General features: G+C 44.3%; 3 protein-coding genes and 1 long non-coding RNA gene across 5 annotated transcripts in view; 3 read left to right on the top strand and 1 right to left on the bottom strand.

Moving 5' to 3' along the window:
• Positions 1-37: 37 nt before the first annotated feature.
• Positions 38-20,572, bottom strand: LOC124012579 (protein PAT1 homolog 1-like). Its single transcript, XM_046326354.1, has 18 exons — positions 20,437-20,572; positions 19,127-19,229; positions 13,326-13,822; positions 12,996-13,076; positions 12,568-12,774; positions 11,838-11,945; positions 11,412-11,498; positions 8,598-8,800; positions 8,258-8,402; positions 7,212-7,329; positions 6,799-6,896; positions 5,215-5,274; positions 4,600-4,745; positions 1,784-1,943; positions 1,490-1,615; positions 1,192-1,283; positions 713-862; positions 38-332 (listed from the first exon to the last, which is right to left on the bottom strand). Exons 1-18 carry the CDS (start codon positions 20,449-20,451, stop codon positions 311-313), a joined length of 2,418 nt encoding a protein of 805 aa, XP_046182310.1. The 5' UTR covers positions 20,452-20,572; the 3' UTR covers positions 38-310.
• The window catches only part of LOC124012582, a 27,647-nt gene continuing 15,777 nt past the window's right edge, over positions 15,183-27,052 (top strand). Inside the window, exons 1-2 of the long non-coding RNA XR_006834740.1 lie at positions 15,183-15,230; positions 15,795-15,797. This is a non-coding gene — a long non-coding RNA (uncharacterized LOC124012582). The remainder of the gene's footprint in view (positions 15,231-15,794; positions 15,798-27,052) is intronic.
• LOC124012581 lies at positions 20,740-22,941 on the top strand. 2 transcript variants are annotated; one of them, XM_046326357.1, is made up of 3 exons: positions 20,740-20,961; positions 21,345-21,938; positions 22,272-22,941. In XM_046326357.1, the coding sequence occupies exons 2-3, from the start codon at positions 21,351-21,353 to the stop codon at positions 22,491-22,493; spliced, it is 810 nt and encodes a 269-aa protein (XP_046182313.1). In that variant the 5' UTR covers positions 20,740-20,961; positions 21,345-21,350; the 3' UTR covers positions 22,494-22,941. The 2 variants fall into 2 exon arrangements, with proteins under 2 accessions (XP_046182313.1, XP_046182312.1); XM_046326356.1 differs by having other exon boundaries at positions 20,741-20,961; positions 21,310-21,938.
• The window catches only part of LOC124012580 (C-type lectin domain family 6 member A-like), a 6,616-nt gene continuing 2,824 nt past the window's right edge, over positions 23,261-27,052 (top strand). Inside the window, exon 1 of the mRNA XM_046326355.1 lies at positions 23,261-23,457. Coding sequence (XP_046182311.1) covers positions 23,346-23,457 — 112 coding nt within the window. The 5' untranslated portion in view covers positions 23,261-23,345. The remainder of the gene's footprint in view (positions 23,458-27,052) is intronic.

Here is a 27,052-nt window from a genome sequence, read left to right as displayed (position 1 = left end):
TGAAATGAGTGAAACAAACCAACACAAAACAGTTGAGTACAATAGAAATACTTTTAATTTGATGTTTTATCACAGGCATCAACATTACCAAGATTCTTTAAAAAAAAGCTGATTTAATTCTCTCAGTTCAGTTCATTTCTCTCGCTCACTCACACGCACATCCCCATACACACCCAATGGACAAAGAAAACACTGACAGATTCTGCTGGATTAAAATCATCATCAACCCTAGTAGACATCTTACTCTCTTCTGCACACACATACGAAGCACACGCTTCAACTGGGGTTTTCTTGATGTCTGGAGTCACTTCTACCTGGACAATGCGGAGATCCTGAGAAAGGGAGGTTTTATTGTGTGAAAATAGTGAACAGATAGAGGTACAAAGTAAATATCAGGTCGTCAAAGAAAGTGGTGTCCTAAATCCAATTCCTCCCATTCTACATTTTAGTCATTTAGGAGACGCTCTTATCCGCTAGGCTATCCCTCATTCTTCCTGAAGTGTGTGACAGAAATTCCACCTCCAACTGGGACGCAAACTCAACAACAATCAACACCTTAACACGGTGTACTCAAAAAGCGTCAAGGCATTGTGGATGTGAACTTGTTTACCCCCGCCCCCCCATGCTTTCCAAAACATTGAATGGGGAGGGAGGAACAGCACACTTCAGGGATAATTGAAAGTGGCCAAAGGACACGTGAGACTGTACTCACTGTAACTTCTCCTGCAGCAGCTCCAGCCTCTGTCGGTCTACGTAGCGCGAGAAGAGAGAGAGCAGGTTGGGAGGGGTGAAGAGAGGAGGGGACAGGGACGAGGGGGGCACATTGAGCAGCTCCCTGGTCACAGAGAACACCAACTCCGTCCTGTGAGAGAGATGGGAGGGAGGGAAACAAGCAAAAGGACACAGACAAAGTGGAGAGAGTTAGTACACTGCAACCACAATAAACAAACCTTAGTGTTTTGAACATTAAAACAAATATGTTATAGGTTTGTAGTTGCTGTGTGTGTTTCCGAACCCTGTCGCTAGGTTGTGACATTGACCATGCATCGTTAGCTATTACCGGTACCTTATTTTTATGGAACAATTCTAGCTAATATTGATAAATGTAAAATCTACCAACCATTTAAAATTTTGCCAATCAAAAAACACACACACAGGTTTATGAATTAGTAAAAGTAGGGCTGTGCTCACCATCGATTGTCATCCATGAGTTGACAGTTAAGGTCGGAGCTTTGCATTCGCTCTCCTTCACTCAGGATCAGGTAAAGCAGTGTCACACCAAACTGGGAGGATGGAGAGAGGAGAAAAGGAAAGAGAGATGGTAGAAAAGGAGAGATGGGGACAGAAAGTGAGTGCACTGACTTCATGCCATCATGGGCTTATTTATCATCATTGAACCTTAACCATCATCACTGCTAGACAGAGAAAGGTGCACTATTTTGCATCATTCTAACAGCAGGCAGATTGTTAAGTGGGTCAGTGCAGGTACCTTATTTTGCAACACTTTGGACAGTTGACCCTCGCTGCCTTGCAGCTCCTGCAGCAAGTCTGTGAGGGCAGCGCTAGATAGGGAAGAGATCACCACAGCAACGGGCTCCACCAACCAGCACAGCGCCTGGGGGAGATGGGAGGTGCAATTATAGACCACTTATGAGCATTATATACATCTATGTAGGTGAGTCTGTCTCTGTGTGGGCTTGAGCATCTCATTGAGAACAATCATTTTTTGCAATAAAGATCCGACACTAACCAACTGTGTGTGTATGTGTGCCTCCATCTATACCTGGTCCTGTTTGTCTTTCTTGGCCAGGGCGTGCAGGTTCCGGGCAATCCCCATGACAACGGTGGCAGCCTGCAGCGGAGGCAGGAATGGGATGAGCCTGGAGATGAGGCGCTTTCCCTTACGCACCGACATGATCAACAGACACTGCTCGTCACTCACTCTGCGGGATGGGGGCAGTTGGAGGAGAAGGAGAGTGAGTCTGTGGTGAATATTAATGATGGGGGAATGTGCAAAGTAGAAATAAAAATAATGGGGTGCAAAGGAGCAAAATAAATAAATAAATAAAATACAGGGAAGCAAAGCCTTTCGGGACAATTAGGGATTTCCGCCAAATAGTGACAGGAGGAAAAAAGTTGACTGAAACTTAACAGTGAACATTAGTGACTGCTGGTTCGCTGATGGAGCGGTAGAGATGCAGGGTATGGCGAATAATTCCAAATCGTTCCCTAGCCCCTTCGCCCTAGGCGATCGTGTACACTACCATTCAAAGGTTTGGGGTCATTTAGAAATGTCCTTGTTCTTGAAAAAGCTAAGCAATTTTTTTGTACGTTAAAATAACATTAAGTTGATCGGAAATACAGTGTAGACATTGTTAATGTTGTAAATTACTATTGTAGCTGGAAATGGCTGATTTTGAATGGAATATCTACATAGGCGTACAGAGGCCCATTATCAGCAACCATCACTCCTGTGTTCCAATGGCATGTTGTGTTAGCTAATCCAAGTTTATCCTTTTAAAAGGCCAATTGATCATTAGAAAAACCTTTTGCAATTATGTTAGCTCAGCTGAAAACTGTTGTGCTGATTAAAGCAATAAAACTGGCCTTTAGACCAGTTGAGTATCTGAAGCATCAACAACTGCTCAAGCAGAATAGGAGTTGATGCCTTCACACAGCACACGCGGGCTGTCCAGAGCAAAAAGAAGTGCTCGTCAATCCACTCGCGGTGCTTATTTATTTTAAGGGAAGTGAATTACAAAAGTAAACCTTCAATAGTGAACCTACTGCTGGCTGCTGATGATAGACTGCAAAAATAAAGCTAAAAAAATCCCTCCTAGCATTCATTTTGACTAGCCTACTGGAGCCAGATAGAGATCTATTTTCTGGAAGCATTAGTCTTAAAGGGGCAACGTCCTATTTTGAAATGCAAAACAATTACCTTCTCAAAATGACATATTTTAGAAACAAAATTATTGCAACTAATCCAATGTAATGACTTAAATGCCTAAATTATATGACACTGCTTTTTCACACCATTTATTTATTTATTTTATTTCACCGTTATTTAACCAGGTAGGCAAGTTGAGAACAAGTTCTCATTTACAATTGCGACCTGGCCAAGATAAAGCAAAGCAGTTCGACAGATACAACGACACAGAGTTACACATGGAGTAAAACAAACATACAGTCAATAATACAGTATAAACAAGTCTATATACAATGTGAGCAGATGAGGTGAGATAAGGGAGGTAAAGTCAAAAAAAGGCCATGGTGGCAAAGTAAATACAATATAGCAAGTAAAACAATGGAATGGTAGTTTTGCAATGGAAGAATGTGCAAAGTAGAAATAAAAATAATGGGGTGCAAAGGAGAAAAATAAATCAATAAATAAAATACAGTTGGGAAAGAGTTTGGGCTAAATTATAGGTGGTCTATGTACAGGTGCAGTAATCTGTAAGATACTCTGACAGTTGGTGCTTAAAGCTGGTGAGGGAGATAAGTGTTTCCAGTTTCAGAGATTTTTGTAGTTCGTTCCAGTCATTGGCAGCAGAGAACTGGAAGGAGAGGCGGCCAAAGAAAGAATTGGTTTTGGGGGTGACTAGAGAGATATACCTGCTGGAGCGTGTGCTACAGGTGGGAGATGCTATGGTGACCAGCGAGCTGAGATAAGGGGGGACTTTACCTAGCAGGGTCTTGTAGATGACATGGAGCCAGTGGGTTTGGCGATGAGTATGAAGCGAGGGTCAGCCAACGAGAGCGTACAGGTTGCAATGGTGGGTAGTATATGGGGCTTTGGTGACAAAACGGATTGCACTGTGATAGACTGCATCCAATTTGTTGAGTAGGGTATTGGAGGCTATTTTGTCAATGACATCGCCAAAGTCGAGGATTGGTAGGATGGTCAGTTTTACAAGGGTATGTTAGGCAGCATGAGTGAAGGATGCTTTGTTGCGAAATAGGAAGCCAATTCTAGATTTAACTTTGGATTGTAGATGTTTGATATGGGTCTGTAAGGAGAGTTTACAGTCTAACCAGACACCTAAGTATTTGTAGTTGTCCACGTATTCTAAGTCAGAGCCGTCCAGAGTAGTGATGTTGGACAGGCGGGTATTTATGGAACAAAAGGAACATTTGTGTAACGGGGAGTCTCGTGAGTGCAAACATCCGAAGATCATCAAAGGTAAGCGATTTAATTGATTGATTTTCTGACTTTTGTGACCAATCTACTCGGCTGCTAGCGGTTTGTAATGTTTTGTCTGCTGAGAGTGATGTCCTTACATAAACGCTTGGTATGCTTTCGCCTAAAATATTTTTTAAATCTGACACGCCAGGTGGATTAACAACAAGCTACGCTGTGTTTTGCTCTATTGCACTTGTGATTTCATGAAAATTAAATATTTTTAGTAATTTAATTTGAATTTGGCGCTCTGCAATTCAGAGGATGTTGACGAAAATGATCCCGCTAACGGGATGGGTGCATCAAGAAGTTAATGTTGGACCTTGCTCACCTCGTCTTCCCACTCCTTCCTCTTGAGGGAGCTGTAGAGTGTGGGTCTTGTCCCCCCCCCACCCACATACCCCATCCCTCAGTCTCACCTGTCGTCCCACTCCTTCTCCTTGAGGGAGGCGTAGAGCTGCAGCGTGTGGGTTTTGTGCTGCTCCAGCAGGGTCTCTCTCTGCTCCTCTGGCGTCTGCATGAAGCGCTTCTCAAAGTCCTGCACCTCCAGCAGCAGACTGTACATCTGATGGAGGAATAGAGAGAGGGGGGAGGGAGATCGTGTTAGGGTCCCCAGAGTGCGAATCTCGAGTGTTTTAGGGGGATACGTGGTAAGATGAATAGTAGTGCAGCACTTCATAGAGAATATAGGTAGTATTAACTGGTTACACATTTGAAAGAGAGAAAAAAATATATCTATAAATAATATATATATATATAATATATATTTGCACACTATAAACGCTCTCAATCATTTTACAGGCATCACCAACGTTTAGGCACATAGTACCTTCTTGTGTAGCTAGCTAGCAGTTACTAACACAAGATGGTTACAAAGAAATAATGGAGTGTCTACAGATATAACACATGTTAAGAGTGAGAGCACTGCAGATGGTTCAAAACAGGCAGAGGAAGTTCAAACCAAGGTAACATATCATTAATACAACCACAGAGCTGTAGAGACAACAAGTAATTCTCCCCTTCCTCGTCTTTACCTTCTCCACAGTGTAGAGGATCTGCCGCCTCTTATTCCACACCTGTTTCTCTCTCTTCTCCTGTGTGGGACAGAGGGAGCGGTTAGAGGTGAATAATAATGTACTTCTGCAGGGTTTCCCAACTGGGGGAACGTGTGACAAATGTGCAAAAAAAAAAAGAGAGGAATATATTTAAAATTTATGTTCAAGTTATTTCAATCTTAATAGACAGGAAAACATTTACTGAGGTCACTGGTGTGGAATCTCTAGTTTATTTTATATTTATAGGCCTACTTTTTAAACTTCGTTGCGCATTGCTCGGTCCGCCTGTTGACCCTCTGCTTCACACTAGTGGCTCACCATTTTAGTTAACAGCTAGCTTTGAGCAGAAACTAGCTATGGCTCAATGGCTAGAACACACGGTTCCAAGCAGCAGTAGCAGCACTAGCGCCAGCTCAAGTGAACCCGTGGAAAAAAAGGAAGTTCACAAGTCAAAGAAGTGTAAATTTCATGAACAGTATGTCCTCTTCGGTGTCACCTCCTGTATCCTCTGCGGCGACGTGCTCTCAAATAATAGCATGAAACCAGCCCATTTACTACAGCACATCAGCACCAAGCCTCTTTCCTGTGTGGGTAAGACCAGTTTTCCATTTTCAAAAGCGGTCAGAATTTAAGGTAAATTGAGAAAAATAAATCGACCAAAGCATCGGAAAGGCTTCATATGCTATGTCGCTACTTGTAGCCAAGTCAAAAAAGCCATTTGCAATAGCCAAGGAGTTAATTTTGTCTGTTGCTGTTATCCTCACTGAAACTATGATCGATAAGACAGCAGCTGACACACTGAAGATAGTGCCATTGTCAAATAACACGGTGGGCTGTAGAATCGATGACATGGGCATTGATATTGTTGATCAAGTGGTGCGAGAGATACATTCCTGTTCATTTGAGCTGCAGTTAGATGAACGGACGGATGTCAGTTGGGAAGCCCAGTTGATTTGCGTTTGTGAGATAGAGACATTTCGGAAATTAATGAGAAGCTAACGGGGAGAACTACAGGATGAGTTTCACGTTGACAGCTTTTTCTCAGAAACCCTGTGAACACGTGTGCACTGATGTCGCTTGGCATCAATGACTGGGAGAGTAAAAAGATGAATAGCCAGCATAAAGTCAAGCCGGACGTTGAATGGAATCGCTATGATTCACTATCAAAAAAAGCAGTGAAAGTGATGGGACTTTATCCAGTCCAGTCCCATGAAGGCTCCGCGGTGACAGTGGGACTGAGTACCAGCAGCTTACTGCTTCACACCGACGTCCGTTGGCTATCCAGAGGGAAAACGCTACAGAGGCTTTTTGAGCTGCGGGCCAAAGTGATCTTCTGTCTGAGCACTCGCCCTTGTGGCCGTGTTGGAGGACACAGACCGGGTACCCCGTCTTGCTGATGTGTTCGTATACTTTTTTTATACAGGTGATGTTGAGAGCTCCTATGGTGCAAATACTAAGTTCACATTTATCCAAACTAACTAAGACCAAATCCTACTTCACCGACATTGAAAACAAGTCTGCTAAACTAGACTGGGTGAGTAATCCTGTGTGTGTAGTAAGTACCTCGTCATCAGTGCGACTGGTCACCACTGTGTCGATCATCTTCCTGGGGTTGTTGACGCTGGACACAGTCAGCTTACCCAGTGAGCCTGCAAACTGCACTGTGTGGGAGGGGGGGTGGACGAACGATACACACGTATGTTACAGATGCATCCTCAAAACACACAAAGGTGATGTGATGAGTATTAATTTAAAATCAGACCTTGGTTAAAATAGTATTGGTTTTCTTTCTAATACTAGTTTGAGCTTGCCTGGTGCAAAGGAACCAATGCAATAGTCCCGAAAGTGCTAACCCTGCCCATTTGGTACACCAGGTAGTGTGCCAAACGCCATTTAACTGAAACAAATATATACTATTTGATCCAGGTCATTGAACATGCATCCTCCGAGTTTTCTAATAATGATTAATGAATTACCTGGTCTGTAGGTGTGTTCCAGCTTGGCCACCTGTGGGGTGATGAGTTTGGTGGTGTGCTCCTTCCTCACGCCGTCTCGGTCCCTCTCCTGCCTCTTCTCCATCTTCTCAAAGTAATTCTGCCGGCCAACACAAAATTGGCATCCATTTATTTATACATTTGTGCATTTAATCCGCCATGGACAGGGACAACTACTGAAAAAAAAAAAAAAAAAAGTTTCCTTATCATAGAAATCCAATAAAAAAAATGTATTAGGATAATCCTATCATAACTATTTATTAACACTCAATTAAAAAGGTGGAACTCTGACAACAAAGGCCAGCGAGACCTATTGGTCTCCAGAAGCAGGTGAACAGGGATTGGGGTAGACAGCCAATTGGAACTAATAAAGGATCTGAATGACAGGATTGGAACAGTGGTTTCCCTGGCATACATCCTGATCGCGTGTATGACATGCTCCCTCCTTATCGGCCCACCTAGGCTGGTAGCAATCAGATAGAAATACAATGTGTAGAACCAACATGCTTTTCTGTCCATGTAAGGACGGGTGTCAGCTACATAAATGATATGTTTATTTAATCCCATTCTAGGTTGGTCAGTAGGACAGGTGACAGAACAATCTGATAGAAACAGATTGTGTAGAGCTGACATGCATCTCTGCAAGAGGTTGTGTCTGGTTTATAACTAACATTTCTATCTGTCTTGTTCAGAACCTCACACCCCTACACTGACCTGGGTCAGGTTCATTAGGGGACACCGTAGAAAAACGGCTTGCAACAAAATGACAATGAGCGTTAATTGGACCAAGTCTAGGTAGTCCCTGTTTCCACCCATTTTCTTCCATTGGTGCCTAGTGAATAAAACACTCGCTCATGTTCTTTAGGGCACACAGAATAAAAAAATGTAAAAAAGTTAAAAGATTTCGCACCAGAAAACAAAAACAGGCGTTTCTTATGGGACCAAGTACTCGATCCCAGTTTCAGTCCATTTTGTTCTGTTTGGTGCCTAATGACCTTGACTTTTTCCATTGACTTGGCTGTACTGACCTGGTAGTAGTAGTCATCCAGGTAGGGATCAGTGCTCTGCAGCTGCATCATCTGGATCTTGGCCACCCACTCCTTCTCCCTCTGGGTCATCAAGTTACTGTAGGGGTCTCTGCTCCGCCAGTCCCCCACACGCCCGCCACGCTCACTGGGGAAAGAGATGATAGAGGATGCAAAGTGAGAAAGAGGCTCCACAGCTGCAGGTTAGTAGAACATAATGCATTAGCAATTCAAATAAATTTGTGAGGCAATTTATGGCAACAGCACTGTGGATGGATATGGAGGAGATGCGGATGCTGGGACAACTCAAATTATTCACACAAACACACTTCAGTCTACATACCCTCCTCTACTCTGCATCCTCTGGGTGAGCATGCGGCGGTGCTGGGGGTGCAGGTGCGTGGTGTTGTGCCGGATGATGGGACAGGGTACGTGGTTGTGGTGGGGACCCATCCTGTGGGGAGGGGGCTGGCCGAAGAAGGGCCTGAAGCCTCCGCCGCCAGGCAGCAACGGGGGACCCTGACAGCCCCTGGGGAAGCCAGCAACCTAAGAGGGGGAGAAATAGAGAGAAGGAATAAAGAAATATTAGAGGAAAGGGAGGCTGGCATTGAATGTGTGTTGTGGAAATTCACCACTATGGACTCAAACTCAACGTAAATGAATCAATCTTTATTAACACGTCCGGAGAAGTTCACAAACTCAATCCAAGCTTGATGAAAACTCTGAAAAGGGCGTTCCATTTCAGTCCTTATATACAAACAAGTTATATAAGCATGATTTACATGATTCATTATTAACGTTGGTTCCTGCATGTGACTGACAAGGCTTCTTCTCTTAACGGGGACTATGAAACTGAGATACTCCTTTTGGTTCCCAGAGCAATGTTCTGGGCGTACTGCCAATTGGTCTGAGGTGGTCACAGTCACCTGCACCAACCAAGATGGAGTGAGAGGAGATTTCAATTCAAGGCTCTCTCTTCAGACAAAATGTTCCCTCACACGTGTTTATGCAAACACCCATTTTACATAACAGTATGTATATAAGTTCATAGATATGTTGTACATGTGAATCATTTTTGCTCATAGGGAGTGTGAATGGGGTGTATTCCCTACGCACCAAACGGAAGCAAAAGGTCTGAAATAGGAAGGGACCAAAAATTACCGTTGCAACAATTTTTGCTACGGTATGCACTTATGAATGAATACACCCTGGGTGGCCTAAATTTTGAGTGAGACGGCTCAAGGGGAGTGCATTCAGGTGTACAGATTTGAACACAGGTGAGTGTTTAGTCCACCGTGGAGTTTAAATCAAATCATCTCATAGCATGTATATCTTGGTGGGGCAAATTCCCCAAACATTTTTTTTAGATGCCTACCAGCAAAGCCACAACACAATACATTCATTGGACTATAACAGTGACAAACAGTACCCAAATTGTTAGGGCCTAAATAAAGCTGTCCCAACACCTTACCACTGTTACACCTGGCTATCAGCAGAGCCATGTCTGGCAGCGAAACTGTTCCTTCAGCCTCATTAGCTGATTTGGTTGACTTCCTTAAACAAATGTGGTTTCTACTGACAATTGAGATGTCCAAAAAAAATGGCATAAAGGGGCGACGAGCGAATAAGAGGAAATCCGTCATTTCGATTAAGAAATTAATGAGCGAGCGAAGACGGACGTAGTCAATATAACTATTTGTTCTGCACTTTTGAAATGTACTGCGACAGAATTCAGAATATGGGCCGTTCTTACAGTGTTCTCCCTGTACACCAAGTCAGAACCGTACGAGAAATAAAGGGGGCATATAAGCTGACAATGAAAGCTCTTACAATATTTGACAATGACATTTCTCAAAAACAGGCTATAGGCTACATGTGCACCACCAAGTCAGAACAGTTGGCTAAATTATGAGGGGAAAATGGACCAAATAATTAGGGTGAGGCACATGGGCTACTAACAGCTTACTACACAACATACACTTAGTATTAGTTTCTTAGCTACGGCATGCATATCTTCCTGGCATATTACATCATTTATGCAGCAACATACAATACATTTGACTCACCTTGCCATTTTCACTTGAACAGGAAGGTCCTTGGTGGGCAAATTTTGTCATCAAAGTCTGGCATTCTCTGGATTCATGGTGCTTTCAAGACAACTGGGAACTCGGGGAAAAAAACAGGTTGAATCATGACGTTAGTGATCTTCAGGCCGAGCTCTAGAAAGAGGCGCGAGATCCCGACTTGGAATTGCGAGTTGGATGACCGCTCAAAATGTATTTGCCCAGTGGGAACTCGTTTTTTCCACGAGCTCCCAGTTGTCTTGAACTCACTGAAGCCTGAGATTTCCAGTTCCGAGTTTCCAGTTGTTTTGAAAGCGGCATAAGTCATGTTGAATTGACAGCATGGCCAATGTTGAATGTTTTCCTTTGAAGCTTGGAAAACAGACCCTTAAATCCAGACTTGGACCACACATCCACTCCACTGAATAGCAGGCTAGTGGTTGAATAGCAGGCTTGTTTGGTAATCTTTATGTCCAGTGGCCAATGAGCATCGATACATTTTATCTATATTTACTCTTCATATGACAAGGATTGAAAAGGATGCCAGTAGGTTGTAGACAATTCATGATGATAGCTGATATTTTGAATGTATGACGTTGACATGATCAGTCCAATCAAAAGGTAAGGTAGATATAACGTGATTTGATGTCATTTTATCTGTGGTCAATGACCTTGAGCCTTCTTGGATGGGCACTTCTAATGTACCTATGGCAGCACCCAAGGGGATTGAATTTACAAGTTCTCCCCATAGAGTTTGCAGTGACATAGTGTCCCCATGAGTGACAGAACACTGAGCCAATCACGGTGCAACGAGAGAACATTACCAACCCCTACGCCCCATATTTTCTGCTGGCTGCCCCACCACAACAGAAAGCACCAAGTTAGGCAGAAACACCTGTATTTTGGAGTTACCTTACTCAAGAAAGGAAAAAATAGAATGTTTGTATGCATCTTTATTAACTCAATGATATATATATATATATATATATTTTGTTTTACATTGTTTGCAAACTGATATGTTACACATTAATTCCAAAAGAACACGCTAAACCCCACCTGACCTGAATGACGGGTCACCACTGGTTGAGTCTCACCTGAGAGTTGAGCATCTGGGCACGTTGGATCTGGGACAGAACGGGACCCACGCCGGCCGGGAATGGAGGACGACAAAGAGGAGAGTTCTAACACAGACAGAGAGAGAATCCAACTCAGAACCAACACTGACCTGGAACCGGCTCCTGCAGTGAGCTAGAGAGTCCATCCATGAGCCAAGCTATTGAGCCAAACCCAAGGTAGCTGCTATGGAATAATTAATATTTTGTATTTATTTATATATCCACCCTTACGGAAGTACCTGCCCATGAAATGTCAACCCTCATTCAACAATTGGTCAAAAACACCACAACAGTTCAAACAACCAAAATAAAACTTTACACTCCTCAATGTCACATGCCCCACCTAATAAAGCAAGGGAGGGCCAGAGAGCTAGTCAAAGGAGAGAGGGAGGTAGGGGGACTCACAGCCATGTTTAAGAGGGTATTGGGGGAGATGCGCTCAGGGAAGGAAGGGGGGTAGCGGTGTTGGTGGTGGATCGGGGCTCGCACATGAACGGTGGTGGGGTGGTGGATCTGCAACACACACAGGAAAGAGATTCAATACAACTAATTAGCCTATAACTGTACACAGAGAGAGGGTTATCTCTGGCTTTGCAACAGATCGGATGAGAGTAGAGGCAGAAACAGGATAACAGCAAGCACTAATAGTATAATAGTGGTCTCAAACTTCATGCCCGTGGGCCTCCATAGTGTGACTCGGGGGCCAGATGTGGCCCGTGAACTGGAAGTTTGAGACCACTGGTCTAATAATTATGAAAGGGAAAGGGGGATACCTAGTCAGTTGTACAACTGAATACATTCAACTGAAATGTGTCTTGCGCATTTAACCCAACCACTCAATCAGAGAGGTGCGGGGGGCTGCCATAATTGACATCCATGTCTTCGGCGCCCGGGAAACAATGGGTCAACTGCCTTGCTCAGGGGCAGAATTACATTTTTACCTTGTCAACTCAGGGATTCGATCCAGCAACAGTAGTTACTTCTGCAGAATAATGTCATATTATACAAAACTACATTGAGAAGGGCAAATAACTATTTTAAATATAAGTGGGAGTATTCTGCATACAGAGAGATGAGATAACAGTCCAGAATGATTACTAAAAAGAGGGAGAAAGGGCAACATTTTCTCACTGACCTGCTGCTGATGATTCATAGCATGACTCATCGGCTGCTTGGGCGGAGTCCCGATAGGCACAGCCCTCACTGGTGGGCTTCCAATCACGGGAGAGGACGAGCGAGGCGGGGGGGCCCTTTCCGAAAAGTCCCGCCCATCCTCGCTCATAACTGGCGGAGGCCGATTGGGCAGCCCCACCTCTTTGATAATGGACATAAGTGGACTGTCCTGGAAAGAAGAGAATTCAGCAATCAATAAAATTGCTTTAAACTAGACCTGTTAAGTCATTCAGAGTGCAAATGTGCCAGTTATATTGTTTATCATGACCAGTACAGGGCCACATTCAGCAAGGCACAATGTAGCTAAACCATTTGCAACCGAAAAGCAGTGTTCTTATTTGACAAATTCAGGAAGTACATCCCTGTTACAAAAACAGGCAGGTGTCCTACCTCCATTTGAGTGATTAGTCCAGGGGTGACGCTAACAGGCCCAAATCCCATGTTGTTCTCCCAGATATTGTGCGAGTTCATCTAAAAGAGAGAGGCAGAGGAAGAGAAAGTGTCAGAAGGTGCCAATCCACTGGCGATGCATAATATTCGTCCCTCATTGAACCAGCTGATCGTTCCTTCTCCAAACCCTATAACGTAGTTCTGCAGCATATAGAGCTACAGAATACTAGATCAGTGGTTCTCAAACCTCTCCTTGGGGACCCCCAGACATTTCAAAATGATGTGGTAAGCAGTTCACCTTATTCACCTAGTCAAGAACTTGATATTCACCTGTTGCATGGGGGCACCCCCCCGGCGTAGGAGGTGCTGATGCTGCTGGTAGCTCAGCAGGGAAGGATGCAGTGGGCCCGGGGGCAGCCCTGACGGGGTCAGCTGGTGGTGGGAAGGGAGCTGGGAGGGGTGGTGGTGCTGCTGGGGCATGGAAGGGGGAGGAGGGAGACCAGTGGACCTGTCACCAGGCCCGGCTGGACCACCCACACTGGCGATGGCCGGGTCCGCCCCAAGAACCAACATGGCTAGGGACTCGGCTAGGTCGCCTCCCCCCCTCTCCTCGAGGCCCGGAGGGGGCATCGAAGAGAGGGAGTGATGTGGTGGGGGGAGGGATGACGGGTGGGGGACGCGACTGGCAGGAGGAGGGAGTTGAACGGTGGAGTCTCCACCTCCCATTCCCCCCATCCCTAGTCCCCCTAGACCTAAACCTCCGAGTCCGTCGTTCTTTCGTTCTTCGAGCTCTGCGAGCCGCTTGTGCTCCTCCTGCCAGTCATCATCTGTAGGAGGTAATAAGTCATTCCATTATTACAGGTGTCATCCAGGTAATAAAGACTGACTGACAGTAGGAGACACACATTGGTTCTAACAATAAATCTAGGACAAAAACTTTGTCTTGACATTTCATAACCAGATCATTTTGTTCATAAGTCCACGGAACAACTTATTCGTTGTCATTCTAAATGTCCTGAATAATGGAAAGGAAAATACCGTTGGGTGTGGCGCAATAGCCTACACGATTGCACACAGTGGACTAGGCGACGCACAGAAACATATGAAAACAGCCAGCAACCGTGAAGCACACCGTCAGAACGTTGTCCCGCTGATGGCACCTTAAGGTTTCCATGGGCTTCTTATCAGCCAATTGATAAGACTTTCCATATTGGTTCCGATCACCAGTAGCCCAATAATACTCCTCCTATAGAGGAGGATCTATAGAGGGATATTCAGTACGTTGCTGACAAACGGCATGTTCAAGGCCCTCGAGCGATTTGGCCTGAGTAAGCCGCTGTCCAGAAAATCTAATATAGTCAAAACAGAAAATGAATCAATCTGCACAGCGCCTTACTATTCAATGTATTTTATTTTTTTTACCTTTATTTAACCAGGCAAGTCAGTTAAGAACACATTCTTATTTTCAATGACGGCCTGGGAACAGTGGGTTAACTGCCTGTTCGGGGGCAGAACGACAGATTTGTACCTTGTCAGTTCGGGGGTTTGAACTCGCAACCTTCCGGGTTACTAGTCCAACGCTCTAACCTCTAGGCTACGCTGCCGCCCCAGACTTATTTACATTTACATTTAAGTAATTTAGCAGACGCTCTTATCCAGAGCGACTTACAAATTTAGAGTCTACATTTCAAGGAAATAATATTGTTGTTTTATTATATTGATCATTTGATTCTAGAGCAAATTGAAATAAAACAGTATTTAAAAGGTTGAGTTGTTTGTTATTGAAATGAGTTTGTCATGTAGCCTAGTTATTGTTATTAGTATGTTTACAGATTAGATTGTTCAAGTAAGCTGTCCACCCCAGTAGGATTTATTCTGTCAACACTGTAGAAACTAGATAGAAGCCTAGCTATAGTAGGCCCATAGTCAGGTTTAAACCAGTTCCCCAACCAGCTGTTCTAAACACACTAAATCGCAACCTTTCTATTTCTATAGGCTAGCTAGTTATGTTAAAGACTTTCTATTAAAAAAAAATACAAAAAAAAAGGTTTTTTAAAAAGTTGGCCTTTAACCATCCAAACATTTTACACAATATTCTGTCCATATAAACATGTTTATTTTAGGGCATAAGTGAACCAATTTCGGTAGGCTATATACACTGCTCAACAAAATAAAGGGAGCACTTAAACAACACAATGTAACTCCAAGTCAATCACACTTCTGTGAAATCAAACTGTCCACTTAGGAAGCAACACTGATTGACAATACATTTCACATGCTGTTGTGCAAATGGAATAGACAACAGGTGGAAATTATAGGCAATTAGCAAGACACCCCCCAATAAAGGAGTGGTTCTGCAGGTGATAACCACAGACCACTTCTCAGTTCCTATGCTTCCTGGCTGATGTTTTGGTCACTTTTGAATGCTGGCAGTGCTTTCACTAGTGGTAATATGAGACGGAGTCTACAACCCACACAAGTGGCTCAGGAAGTGCAGCTCATCCAGGATGGCACATCAATGCGAGCTGTGGCAAGAAGGTTTGCTGTGTCTGTCAGCGTAGTGTCCAGAGCATGGAGGCGCTACCAGGAGACAGGCCAGTACATCAGGAGACGTGGAGGAGGCCGTAGGAGGGTAACAACCCAGCAGCAGGACCACTACCTCCGCCTTTGTGCAAGGAGGAGCAGGAGGAGCACTGCCAAAATGACCTCCAGCAGGCCACAAATGTGCATGTGTCTGCTCAAACGGTCAGAAACAGACTCCATGAGGGCGGTATGAGGGCCCGACGTCCACAGGTGGAGGTTGTGCTTACAGCCCAACACCGTGCAGGACGTTTGCCATTTGCCAGAGAACACCTACATTGGCAAATTCGCCACTGGCGAACTGTGCTCTTCACAGATGAAAGCAGGTTCACACTGAGCACGTGACAAACGTGACATTCTGGAGACGCCGTGGAGAACATTCTGCTGCCTGCGACATCCCCCAGCATGACCGGTTTGGCGGTGGGCATTTCTTTGGGGGGCCCCCATGTGCTCGCCAGAGGTAGCCTGACTGCCATTAGGTACCGAGATGAGATCCTCAGACCCCTTGTGAGACCATATGCTGGTGCTGTTGGCCCTGGGTTCCTCCTAATACAAGACAATGCTAGATCTCATGTGGCTGGAGTGTCAGCAGTTCCTGAAAGAGGAAGGCATCGATGCTATGGACTGGCCCACCTGTTCCCCAGACTTGAATCCAATTGAGCACATCTGGGACATCATGTCTTGCTCCATCCACCAACACCACCACGTTGCACCACAGACTGTCCAGGAGTTGGCGGATGCTTTAGTCCAAGTCTGGGAGGAGATCCCTCAGGAGACCATCCGATCCGCCACCTCACCAGGAGCATGCCCAGGCGTTGTAGGGAGGTCATACAGGCACGTGGAGGCCACACACACACTACTGAGCCTCATTTTGACTTGTTTTAAGGACATTACATCAAAGTTGGATCAGCCTGTAGTGTGGTTTTCCACTTTAATTTTGAGTGTGACTCCAAATCCAGACCTCCATGGGTTGATAAATTTGATTTCCATTGATAATTTTTGTGAGTTTGTTGTCAGCACATTCAACTATGTAAAGAAAAAAGGGTGTGTTATTTTAGTGTTCCCTTTATGTTTTTGAGCAGTGTATATACACACACCACACAATATTCTGACTTGATCAATCGCTTGCAGCTCAGATTCTTTTCTTTATAGACAATGAAGAGATATCAATGTGCGAAATAATATTCATATGGCCTATTTCACCAGCCAATCACACACACGCGGGTCGAAGACAAAGGAGTTTGCTTCTGCTGCAGAATAGAACACGTTGCGGCGGAGCTTCAGTAAATGACAACGTCTTCTGTGCCTTTGTCATTCAGAACAAGAAGAGTTTGTGGTTGGCCCAGTCTTTCATGCCACCAAACGACCGACATACAGACATACATAGCTAAGCTAACCATATACCTTGCATTCTGACAAAACAGTAGGGCTCACGCCATTTACTCAACTGATCGATTGTTTGGTCAATAGGCTGTTGGTCGACCAAGATGTTTTTGGTTGAGCAGTCTAAAATCTCAACAACAAAAAAATGTATGGCAGGAGACACCCGTCGAATTCACGCCTGTCTCAGTGGACTAATTCATTGTGGAGGTTGCGGAGATGGCACACCAGTAGTACATTTACCGTTAATAACCATCATTCTAAACTACAATGTTTATGTTTGGTTATAGTAATTTCTGTTAATGCATTCAATATATTATTATTACAGACTTTTATCATTCTCACGATTGGAGCGGTCACGTTGTTTGCGGACCGCACAACCTAGGCAACACTTGTGAGGAACAAGTTGTTCTATTGATTGGTGGTTTGTTTGTAGCGCTCCTGTCAATGTTGAGTAAGGACACGTACCGGATTATACATTGAAGTAGGCCTAGGCTACCTGGTCTGTGCCTAAATGTAGGCCTATAAAATGTGCCCATTTGGGGATCCGATAGCATTCCCGAATGTCTTAACTCACCACCACTGTGGAACCTCAAACAGCAAGTAAACAAAGTCTGTTTTTACATCCATTGAGAATGACAATAGTTCTCCAACGTAGCCCATTTGAAAATCTTGCCAGCTCTCTCTCCCTTTCAATAACCACTCAACATGAAAGGTGGAAAGCAATTGAATGCTCTGATCTGGTGGAAACGTCATAAAATAAGCCTACCCGATTACTTCTTATTCCCTGTGTATGTTCAGAGCAGGAAACTCTTTGAGGGTCTAGAATATTTGATTCAAGTTTGCTAGTGCCAGTTTCAGGCCAAACCAAGTTAATACATTGTTTCAAGTTTATTGGAGACAGGCATTGTGTAACCAATGTGACTTATAGGAAATTTACTTTTGATCAGGATATGTTCTACCTGCTAGCTGCATTGATTTCATTTGTTGGATTCATCTAGGCATTTTTCTTTTTTACATATTTAGCAATGGAAGTTACTTTTAGAATTTTGATTAACCACATGATAATGACTGCGATATGAAGACTATTATAAATGAAATATTATACAAATCATAACTGGCACTCGGATCGGTAGAAATGGTAAGATAAATTGAAATCCCAAATGGAAAAGCTTGCCGACCCCTGGTGTAGCCTATTAGCAGAGGAACGGCAGAATCTGCTTAGGCTAGCCGCAGCTGGAGGGTCAGGAAGAGGGTCAGGAACTGCCCCCCCACACACACACAGTGTGCTCAAAGCATGAGACAAACTCAGTAGCCTACATATAGTTGATTTTATCGATTGGTCGAAGGAACAGACGACTAGGTCGACCAAGATTTTTTGTTGTTGTCGGCGACAGTCCTACAAAAACATACAACTTTACAATGCGTGAACTTCCTATTCTTTATGGGCTTGTTTCTCAAACATAGCTTTAGCTTTCGAGAAATCATGGGGTCTTACAGCCGTTCCCCCCTTTGGGTTCTCAGATGCTCCACGTGAACTACAACCCTGACGCTCTGTTTTAACGTCATCCTTGCTTGCGGTTTTGGAAACGGTTGGAACTTAACTTTTGTACCAGCGAGAAATAATCTTTCAAATACAAAAGCTACACTTACTCTACGCTGTTTTGCAAAGTTGCACTCGGCAGTAAAACAGCCTCTTGCTGAGCTACCAATATATAATAATAATAATATATAATAATATATGCCATTTAGCAGACGCTTTTATCCAAAGCGACTTACAGTCATGTGTGCATACATTCTACGTATGGGTGGTCCCGGGAATCGAACCCACTACCCTGGCGTTACAAGCGCCATGCTCTACCAACTGAGCTACAGAAGGACCTACCACACATCCTCTCACCTAGCGCTCGCATAACCATTAGACCATTCCATATTTCTGGTCAGAACCAGGTGTTATTCAAAACACAGCTGGGGTGCAACTTTGCTAAACTTTTGTACTAGAAAAAGTATGAAAGTGACTCTCCAAATGTTGCCAAAACTCTATCGTGTGCTAGGTGTATTTGCGATTAGACAGAGAGCATTTCCCTCACAAGGCTAAAGGAGTCATCCAACGGCCCAAGGTTATTATAGTCTTAGGTGTTTTAGTCGGTTGACGGGCAATTGTGACTCACCGATGGCTCCATCTCCGAAGGTGTCGTCGTTAAACTGGTCAATCTCATCTTCTTCTTCTACCAGCCCCTCCTCCTTCTCCAGGGTACAATCTTCATCAAGGGACTGGAGGGAGAGAGAGATGAAAGGAAGCAAGGAGTTAGGAATGAGAGAAAGGAAGGCGAGAGAGATAGGAGGGAGAAATGAGGTATGAGAGAGATATGGACAGATGACAGAGAATCTGAGAAGCAACAAGAGATGTAGATAAATGGGATATTGACTGTTGCTGAAGGGTGAGGTCGTCAAGAAATTGAAAGATTTAAGAAACAAGTCTAGAATATTGTTTTTCGTCAAGAAAAATATTTCTTTACACAAATGTCAGAAATAAGATTCCAGATAGTAATATTCTGGTCAGATTTTCAGATTTCTTAGCAAGCTCCTCACGCAGAGACTGACCTTATCCGCAGATATGGCTCTTGAGCACAATATTACAGATGACCCTCAATTTGACAGCGAATTATTAGAACCCCGTAGAAATACTATTGTGACTATTTCGAGAACCCACGTGGATGGGAGGTCAATTTTGCCAGCTAACGTTAGTTAAATCCACAACAAGATTGATTGGTGCCACTAGTTTAGAAGGTGGTAGCCCAAGATGTAACGTTACTGTTAAAAAGTTAGACGCTAAAGCTAAGAAAATGCTAGTTTAGAAGATGTGGAAAAGAACAGTTCAGCATTTCACAGGCAGAGTGATATATGTGCCCTTTACCAATCGACTTACTAGTCAACTATTACTTGGCATTTCCATTACAAAGAAGTGGCCGCACAGTCGAACATGAGCCATCTATCTAGCCATCTCATCCCCTATCAAGACAATGTTTCCCAGCCAAGATAGCGATCCAGAAAAGCTAGCTAGCTAACGTTAGCAGGAAAGGCTGCGCAAACTAGCTAACGTTAGCTTGTTACATCACACGGTATCCAAGTCGACAGTATCAAACTTGGCACATTTCCTAAAAAAATGAATGCACCATTCTTTAGTGTTTGATATTTGCGTTTTAAAAAAATAATCAAAGCCACATAGTGTTGAGCCCGAGAGCCATGACCATACTAAGTTCCCTGGACACACAGCAGGCCCGTGATGGGCGGGGGACAATATGCCAGGGAAAGCCTGGTGCTTGGTAGGCCGCACGGAGGAATTTTATCAACGGAGTCGATAAACAAAACCCCAAATCCCCCAGAAAATTGATATATTGGCCACATTTCAACTCGTCTTGAGGGAACGCTAGCTAAAATGTCTACAGAAATTGCCTGACGCAATATAAACACTGCTCACCTGAAAACGGAACATGTATCTTTAGTCCGTGAAAGGTACAATTCTCCCAAGTGTCTCTTGAGGAAGGCTGCGCGCAAATTACGCAAGTCCGCGTGAGCGCGGCAAGGTCTATGTGCACGAGTACGTACGCAGGGAGCGGCTACGCCGCACGGCTTGCAATTACTTTTTAGTGCATGCATTTTATTATTATTTATGACTAGATTCAAGGTGCATTGACATACATTTTAACATTGCCTTCAAATTCATGCTGGGTTAAAAGTTACATAAAACATTATTGTGCACTCGCAGTAATTTACAGTAGCGCTAAATGCAGACATGAAAACACACGAAGTCCAGATCAAGGTTCTAATAACAACGTTTCAGTTTTGTTTTCTCAGCTTGAACCCATGGTAGTCCCTCCTTCTGTTACCTAGGCAACTATCAGTCAGTTGCATAAATCTACTTGAATAACCAGTCTAGCAGTGGCAGACTAGTCACCACATCTTCAGAAAGTAGTGGAGAGGGAGGCCACACACCGTAAATAAGGTACTAACTTCAACGTGTGTGTGGGTCTGTGTGTGAGTGTATGTATGTTAGTGTGTGTGTGTGTGTGTGTCCGTTCTTGCGTGTGTGGGTCTGTGTGTGAGTGTGTGTATGTTAGTGTGTGTCCATGCTTGCGTGTGCGTAGAGTTTATCTATGCAACAGTGTGATACGAACATTATTATCTGTTGGTGGGTGTTATTAGCAACCTACTTGTTTGGAAATCGTTTTTTGATATTGGTTTTAATACTCTACTGATGCCTGAATATCTTTCTCTCTCTCTCTCTCTCTCTCTCTCTCTCTCTCTCTCTCTCTCTCTCTCTCTCTCTCTCTCTCTCTCTCTCTCTCTCTAGCTATCTCTCCATCCCATCTTTTATCATCCCTACAGTTCAAGATGGTGCGGTCTGTCAGAGAAGAATGTAGTCAGCTGAGCACCATACAAGACCTGAAGGACTCTGGCTTCGGCCGTCCTCCCCCCCGACACGGCCTCAAGCTCCTCTTCTGGTTCGCCAACGAGTGCGTGGCGTTCAATCACCACGGCAACATGCTGGTAAAGTGCCACCCTGAGAGAGGCGACTTCGGCTTCCACTACTTTGGCAACTTCGAGGAGATTCTCCCAGTTCTATCACGAGACCGCAGGGAAAGCTACTTCGAGGTGGGCAACCTGAACACAGAGACCTATTCCAAAGCCGAGGACCTACCGGACTACGTGAGCCAGGACTACGGGCTTTCCCTGGGCTACCGCCTATGCAACAAGGACCGCATCATCATCAGGCTGAAGCAGGGGGATGTGAAGGCCACCTATGTCACCGAGCACAAGGAGAACGGCGGCCGGGGAGAGTTTGACTCAGAACGCACCCACCTTGTAAATCCGGATTTGATCCGCATCATCCGGGATCCTGAGCTGGAGCTAGCGACATTCCTGGACCAGACGGGCTACATGGGACTGTCTATGAGAGAGCGCCTCCTCAGAGCTTTCAAGGTCTTCATGTTGTTTGTGTCTTCTTGGCGATTGCTTCTGTTATTTTGAGCATCTCAGGGAATTTGTAGAGAGACACATCTGATATTAGCCGTTGTGCGTTTATAGGTTAGGTCATAGGTCATATAGTAAATACAATAGTTATATTATTATATAAATAGTAAAATAGTTATGCTACAAATAGTATGTTATCATTTGTAACAGATTATATATTATCTGTTTAAAAACATTCTTTCTGTGATTATTTTTTGTAAAAAAGAAAAGAAGAAGAAATACGTCTCTTGTGGTTGTTTCATTATAGCAAAAAATGTAATCTCTGTTGTCTTTTCATTATAGAAAAACTCGGATCTCATCTCATGGGAGTATGACTCCGAACCTTCCCAACCCTCAGAACGATCTGGTTCAGACCATAACACTTGGGATCTGGAGCAGGACCAGACCACCTCCCAGACGGGACTCTGCACCAGATCTTGCAAAGTCTTTAGTGTCTTTGCTGTCATCCTAATGGTTCTCCTGGTCATCACTGTGATTGTTTTGGTCATCTTAGGGAAGTTGTAGAGATAGCAGTCATTGTAGCCGTTGTGCTGCTGCTGGTCCATCAGAGTTGGGGTCAATTCCATGTAAACTCAGTCAATGCAGGAAGTAATCAGAAATTACACATTTTCCGAACAGAAAAGCTTTGGGAAATGACTGAATTGAAATCTAATTGACCCTAACCCTGAGGTTTGTAGATCGTAAATAAAATAATTATGTTTTATGATTATTTTAACTCAATACTTATAACACATTACTCTTGTCTTTTCTCACTGGCACTGATTCTTCACGTATTTTCTTTCCAAAGACTGTGATATGTGGTTGTCGTTACATACCTTAGTCGAATGCACTGACTGTTAGTAGCTTTGGTAAAGAGTGTCTGCGATCTTACTAAAATATGAAATGTAATGTTATTTTTTAACTCTTTTTGTAATCAATAAGATAATGGTTTAGAATAAAATACAAAAGAAGACAAGTTGTATAATTTGTCTCTATTTCACCTCTGTGATATATTTCTGTTCTTTATACAAATAGGGAACAGGAACCTCTCTAACACACACGCACAAGCACACGCACACGCACACGCACACGCACACGCACACACACACACACACGCACACACACACACACACGCACACACACACACACACACACACACACACACACACACACACACACACACACACACACACACACACACACACACACACACACACACACACACACACACACACACACACACTACATAAACACTTGACCTTTGTCACCTCATTGTCATTTGGACTGAAGTCAGAGCATCACTGAGACAGACAGCATACAAAGAAATCGACAGACTATACACACAGTACCCGTTATTATCATCATCATCATTGAGATATGGAGATAGAAGAGGACGTCTATGCCAATGTAGAGGAGATCAGTGTGAAAGACTGTGATGATCTGGCTGCAGGTTATGAGACTTTACACCAGAGTCCACAGGCTGGAACAAGTAAGTGTGTTTCACGGATTCTTACTGAGAGTTATGACTTGACACATAGGTGATAGATCTGAGGGAATGGTGGATGGAATCTGGATGCTGTGGAATGTGCTGAAGAAATTGTAAAACTATATTGGGAAGAGGCTATAGTGAAAATATGAATAACCTTTAGAGGGACACATTTACTTGATTTACACATTTGAAGCAAAACAAACAACAATGTGAAAATCAAAACGATTTGATAGTTTGAATCAGGGGCGTCCGGAGAATTGAGCATTTTTCAAACACCTGAAACAGCTTTTTCCTGTAATCTAGAGCCATAATCAATGTGCTTAATTCTATGTAAAAAAAAGATGCTTATTTTTCTGGCGTTAGGTTCTAATTATCAGAGTAAGAACTCGACAGACACTGTGAAAGGTTGAACCAAGGTAATTCATCCCAGAGGATCGAACAGCTGTACCGACAAAGACATGGTTCTACCAGTGGTGGTATAAATACCCCACTTTGTGTGGAGTCTCCTTCTTCTCACTAAACGTTTCATATTTTTTTGCTAGGCAGGAAACAAAGTGATACCGGCAATAAACTGTTCCTTCTCCCTTAACGTGACCTGACCTCAGCCCCCTTATCCACAGCTCTCTACCTATTTATTTATTTATTTTTTTATTTGACCTTTATTTAACTAGGCAAGTCAGTTAAGAACAAATTCTTATTTTCAATGACGGCCTAGGAGCAGTGGGTTAACTGCCTGTTCTGGGGCAGAACAACAGGTTTGTACCTTGTCAGCTCTGGGGTTTGAACTTGCAACCTTCCGGTTACTAGTCCAACGCTCTAACCACTAGGCTACTCTGCCGCCCTATAAGGACACAAGGCGAGACCCAAATGCAGACACAGGAAGAGAGAAAAGGCAGAGTGGTCAGGCAGGCAGGTTCGGAGTCAGGATGGCAAGGGTCGAAACCAGGAGGACTAGAACCAAAAGAGACTGGGGAAAAAAATAGGAGCAAGGAAACAGCTGGTTGAATTGGCAAACATGACGAACTGGTACAGAGAGACAGGAAACACAGGGAATAATACACCAGGGATAATAATTGACACCTGGAGGGGGCGGAGACAAACACAAGGACAGGTGAAACAGATCAGGGTGTGAAACTCCCCCTTATCAATGCCTGCCACATGTGATCGTTCTCCCTGCACTCATTACTTTCCAAGCTTAATTGCACCCACCATAACCCTTCCTCCTACAGATAACCATTAACCTCTGGTGTAGACCCTAGACTATGGCACCCCTCATGTCTCTATTATAACTAATGATTACATTTACATTTACATTTAAGTCATTTAGCAGACGCTCTTATCCAGAGCGACTTACAAATTGGTAAATGACTATTGTAGTTGGAAATGGCAGATTTGTTATGGAATATCTACATTGGCCGTACAGAGGCCCATTATCAGCAACCATCACTCCCGTATTCCAATGGCACGTTGTGTTAGCTAATCCAAGTTTATCATTTTAAAAGGCTAATTGATCATTAGAAAACCCTTTTGCAATTATGTTAGCACAGCTAAAAACTGTTCTTATGATTATAGAGGCAATAAAACTGTCCTTCTTTAGACTAGTTGAGTATCCAGAGCATCAGCATTTGTGGGTTCGTTTGCAGGCTCAAAATGGCCAGAAACAAAGACCTTTCTTCTGAAACTCATCAGTCTATTCTTGTTCTGAGAAATGAAGGCTATTCCATGCGAGAAATTGCCAAGAAACTGAAGATCTCGTACAACGCTGTGCACTACTCCCTTCACAGAACAGCGCAAATGGTCTCTAACCAGAATAGAAATAGGAGTGGGAGGCCCCGGTGCACAACTGAGCAAAAGGACAAGTACATTAGAGTGTCTAGTTTGACAAACAGACACCTCACAAGTCCTCAACTGGCAGCTTTATTAAATAGTATCCTCAAAACACAAGTCTCAACATCAACAGTGAAGAGGTGACTCTGGGATGTGGCCTTCTAGGCAGAGTTGTGAAGAAAAAGCCATATTACATTTACATTTAAGTCATTTAGCAGACGCTCTTATCCAGAGCGACTTACAAATTGGTGCATTCACCTTATGACATCCAGTGGAACAGCCACTTTACAATAGTGCATCTAAATATTTTAAGGGGGGAGGGGGTGAGAAGGATTACTTTATCCTATCCTAAGTATTCCTTAAAGAGGTGGGGTTTCAGGTGTCTCCGGAAGGTGGTGATTGACTCCGCTGTCCTGGCGTCGTGAGGGAGTTTGTTCCACCATTGGGGAGCCAGAGCAGCGAACAGTTTTGACTGGGCTGAGCGGGAACTGTACTTCCTCAGTGGTAGGGAGACGAGCAGGCCAGAGGTGGATGAACGCAGTGCCCTTATTTGGGTGTAGGGCCTGATCAGAGCCTGGAGGTACTGAGGTGCCGTTCCCCTCACAGCTCCGTTGGCAAGCACCATGGTCTTGTAGCGGATGCGAGCTTCAACTGGAAGCCAGTGGAGAGAGCGGAGGAGCGGGGTGACGTGAGAGAACTTGGGAAGGTTGAACACTAGACGGGCTGCGGCGTTCTGGATGAGTTGTAGGGGTTTAATGGCACAGGCAGGGAGCCCAGCCAACAGCGAGTTGCAGTAATCCAGACGGGAGATGACAAGTGCCTGGATTAGGACCTGCGCCGCTTCCTGTGTGAGGCAGGGTCAGACTCTGCGGATGTTGTAGAGCATGAACCTACAGGAACGGGCCACCGTCTTGATGTTAGTTGAGAACGACAGGGTGTTGTCCAGGATCACACCAAGGTTCTTAGCGCTCTGGGAGGAGGACACAATGGAGTTGTCAACCGTGATGGCGAGATCATGGAACGGGCAGTCCTTCCCGGGAGGAAGAGCAGCTCCGTCTTGCCGAAGTTCAGCTTGAGGTGGTGATCCGTCATCCACACTGATATGTCTGCCAGACATGCAGAGATGCGATTCGCCACCTGGTCATCAGAAGGGGGAAAGGAGAAGATTAATTGTGTGTCGTCTGCATAGCAATGATAGGAGAGACCATGTGAGGTTATGACAGAGCCAAGTGACTTGGTGTATAGCGAGAATAGGAGAGGGCCTAGAACAGAGCCCTGGGGGACACCAGTGGTGAGAGCGCGTGGTGAGGAGACAGATTCTCGCCACGCCACCTGGTAGGAGCGACCTGTCAGGTAGGACGCAATCCAAGCGTGGGCCGCGCCAGAGATGCCCAACTCGGAGAGGGTGGAGAGGAGGATCTGATGGTTCACAGTATCGAAGGCAGCCGATAGGTCTAGAAGGATGAGAGCAGAGGAGAGAGAGTTAGCTTTAGCGGTGCGGAGCGCCTCCGTGATACAGAGAAGAGCAGTCTCAGTTGAATGACTAGTCTTGAAACCTGACTGATTTGGATCAAGCAGGTCATTCTGAGAGAGATAGCGGGAGAGCTGACCAAGGACGGCACGTTCAAGAGTTTTGGAGAGAAAAGAAAGAAGGGATACTGGTCTGTAGTTGTTAACATCGGAGGGATCGAGTGTAGGTTTTTTCAGAAGGGGTGCAACTCTCGCTCTCTTGAAGACGGAAGGGACGTAGCCAGCGGTCAGGGATAAG

The sequence above is a fragment of the Oncorhynchus gorbuscha genome, linkage group LG24 (genome assembly GCF_021184085.1).
Source record: "Oncorhynchus gorbuscha isolate QuinsamMale2020 ecotype Even-year linkage group LG24, OgorEven_v1.0, whole genome shotgun sequence".
NCBI classification, from domain to species: domain Eukaryota; kingdom Metazoa; phylum Chordata; class Actinopteri; order Salmoniformes; family Salmonidae; genus Oncorhynchus; species Oncorhynchus gorbuscha.
The sequence above is the reverse complement of the archived record's forward strand: the minus strand, read 5'-3'. Positions and strand labels throughout refer to the sequence as shown.

What these genes read in the sequence shown, in the direction of transcription:
- LOC124012581 (XM_046326357.1), top strand. Translation starts at nt 21,351, where the DNA reads ATGGTGCGGTCTGTCAGAGAAGAATGTAGTCAGCTGAGCACCATACAA. An exon ending in GCCTCCTCAGAGCTTTCAAG is followed by an intron (nt 21,939 to 22,271) that starts GTCTTCATGTTG and finishes TTTTCATTATAG; the next exon opens with AAAAACTCGGATCTCATCTC.
- LOC124012579 (XM_046326354.1), bottom strand. An exon ending in ATACCCTCTTAAACATGGCT is followed by an intron (nt 11,499 to 11,837) that starts GTGAGTCCCCCT and finishes TGTCTGTGTTAG; the next exon opens with AACTCTCCTCTTTGTCGTCC. An exon ending in CTCATGGATGACAATCGATG is followed by an intron (nt 863 to 1,191) that starts GTGAGCACAGCC and finishes TCTCTCTCACAG; the next exon opens with GACGGAGTTGGTGTTCTCTG.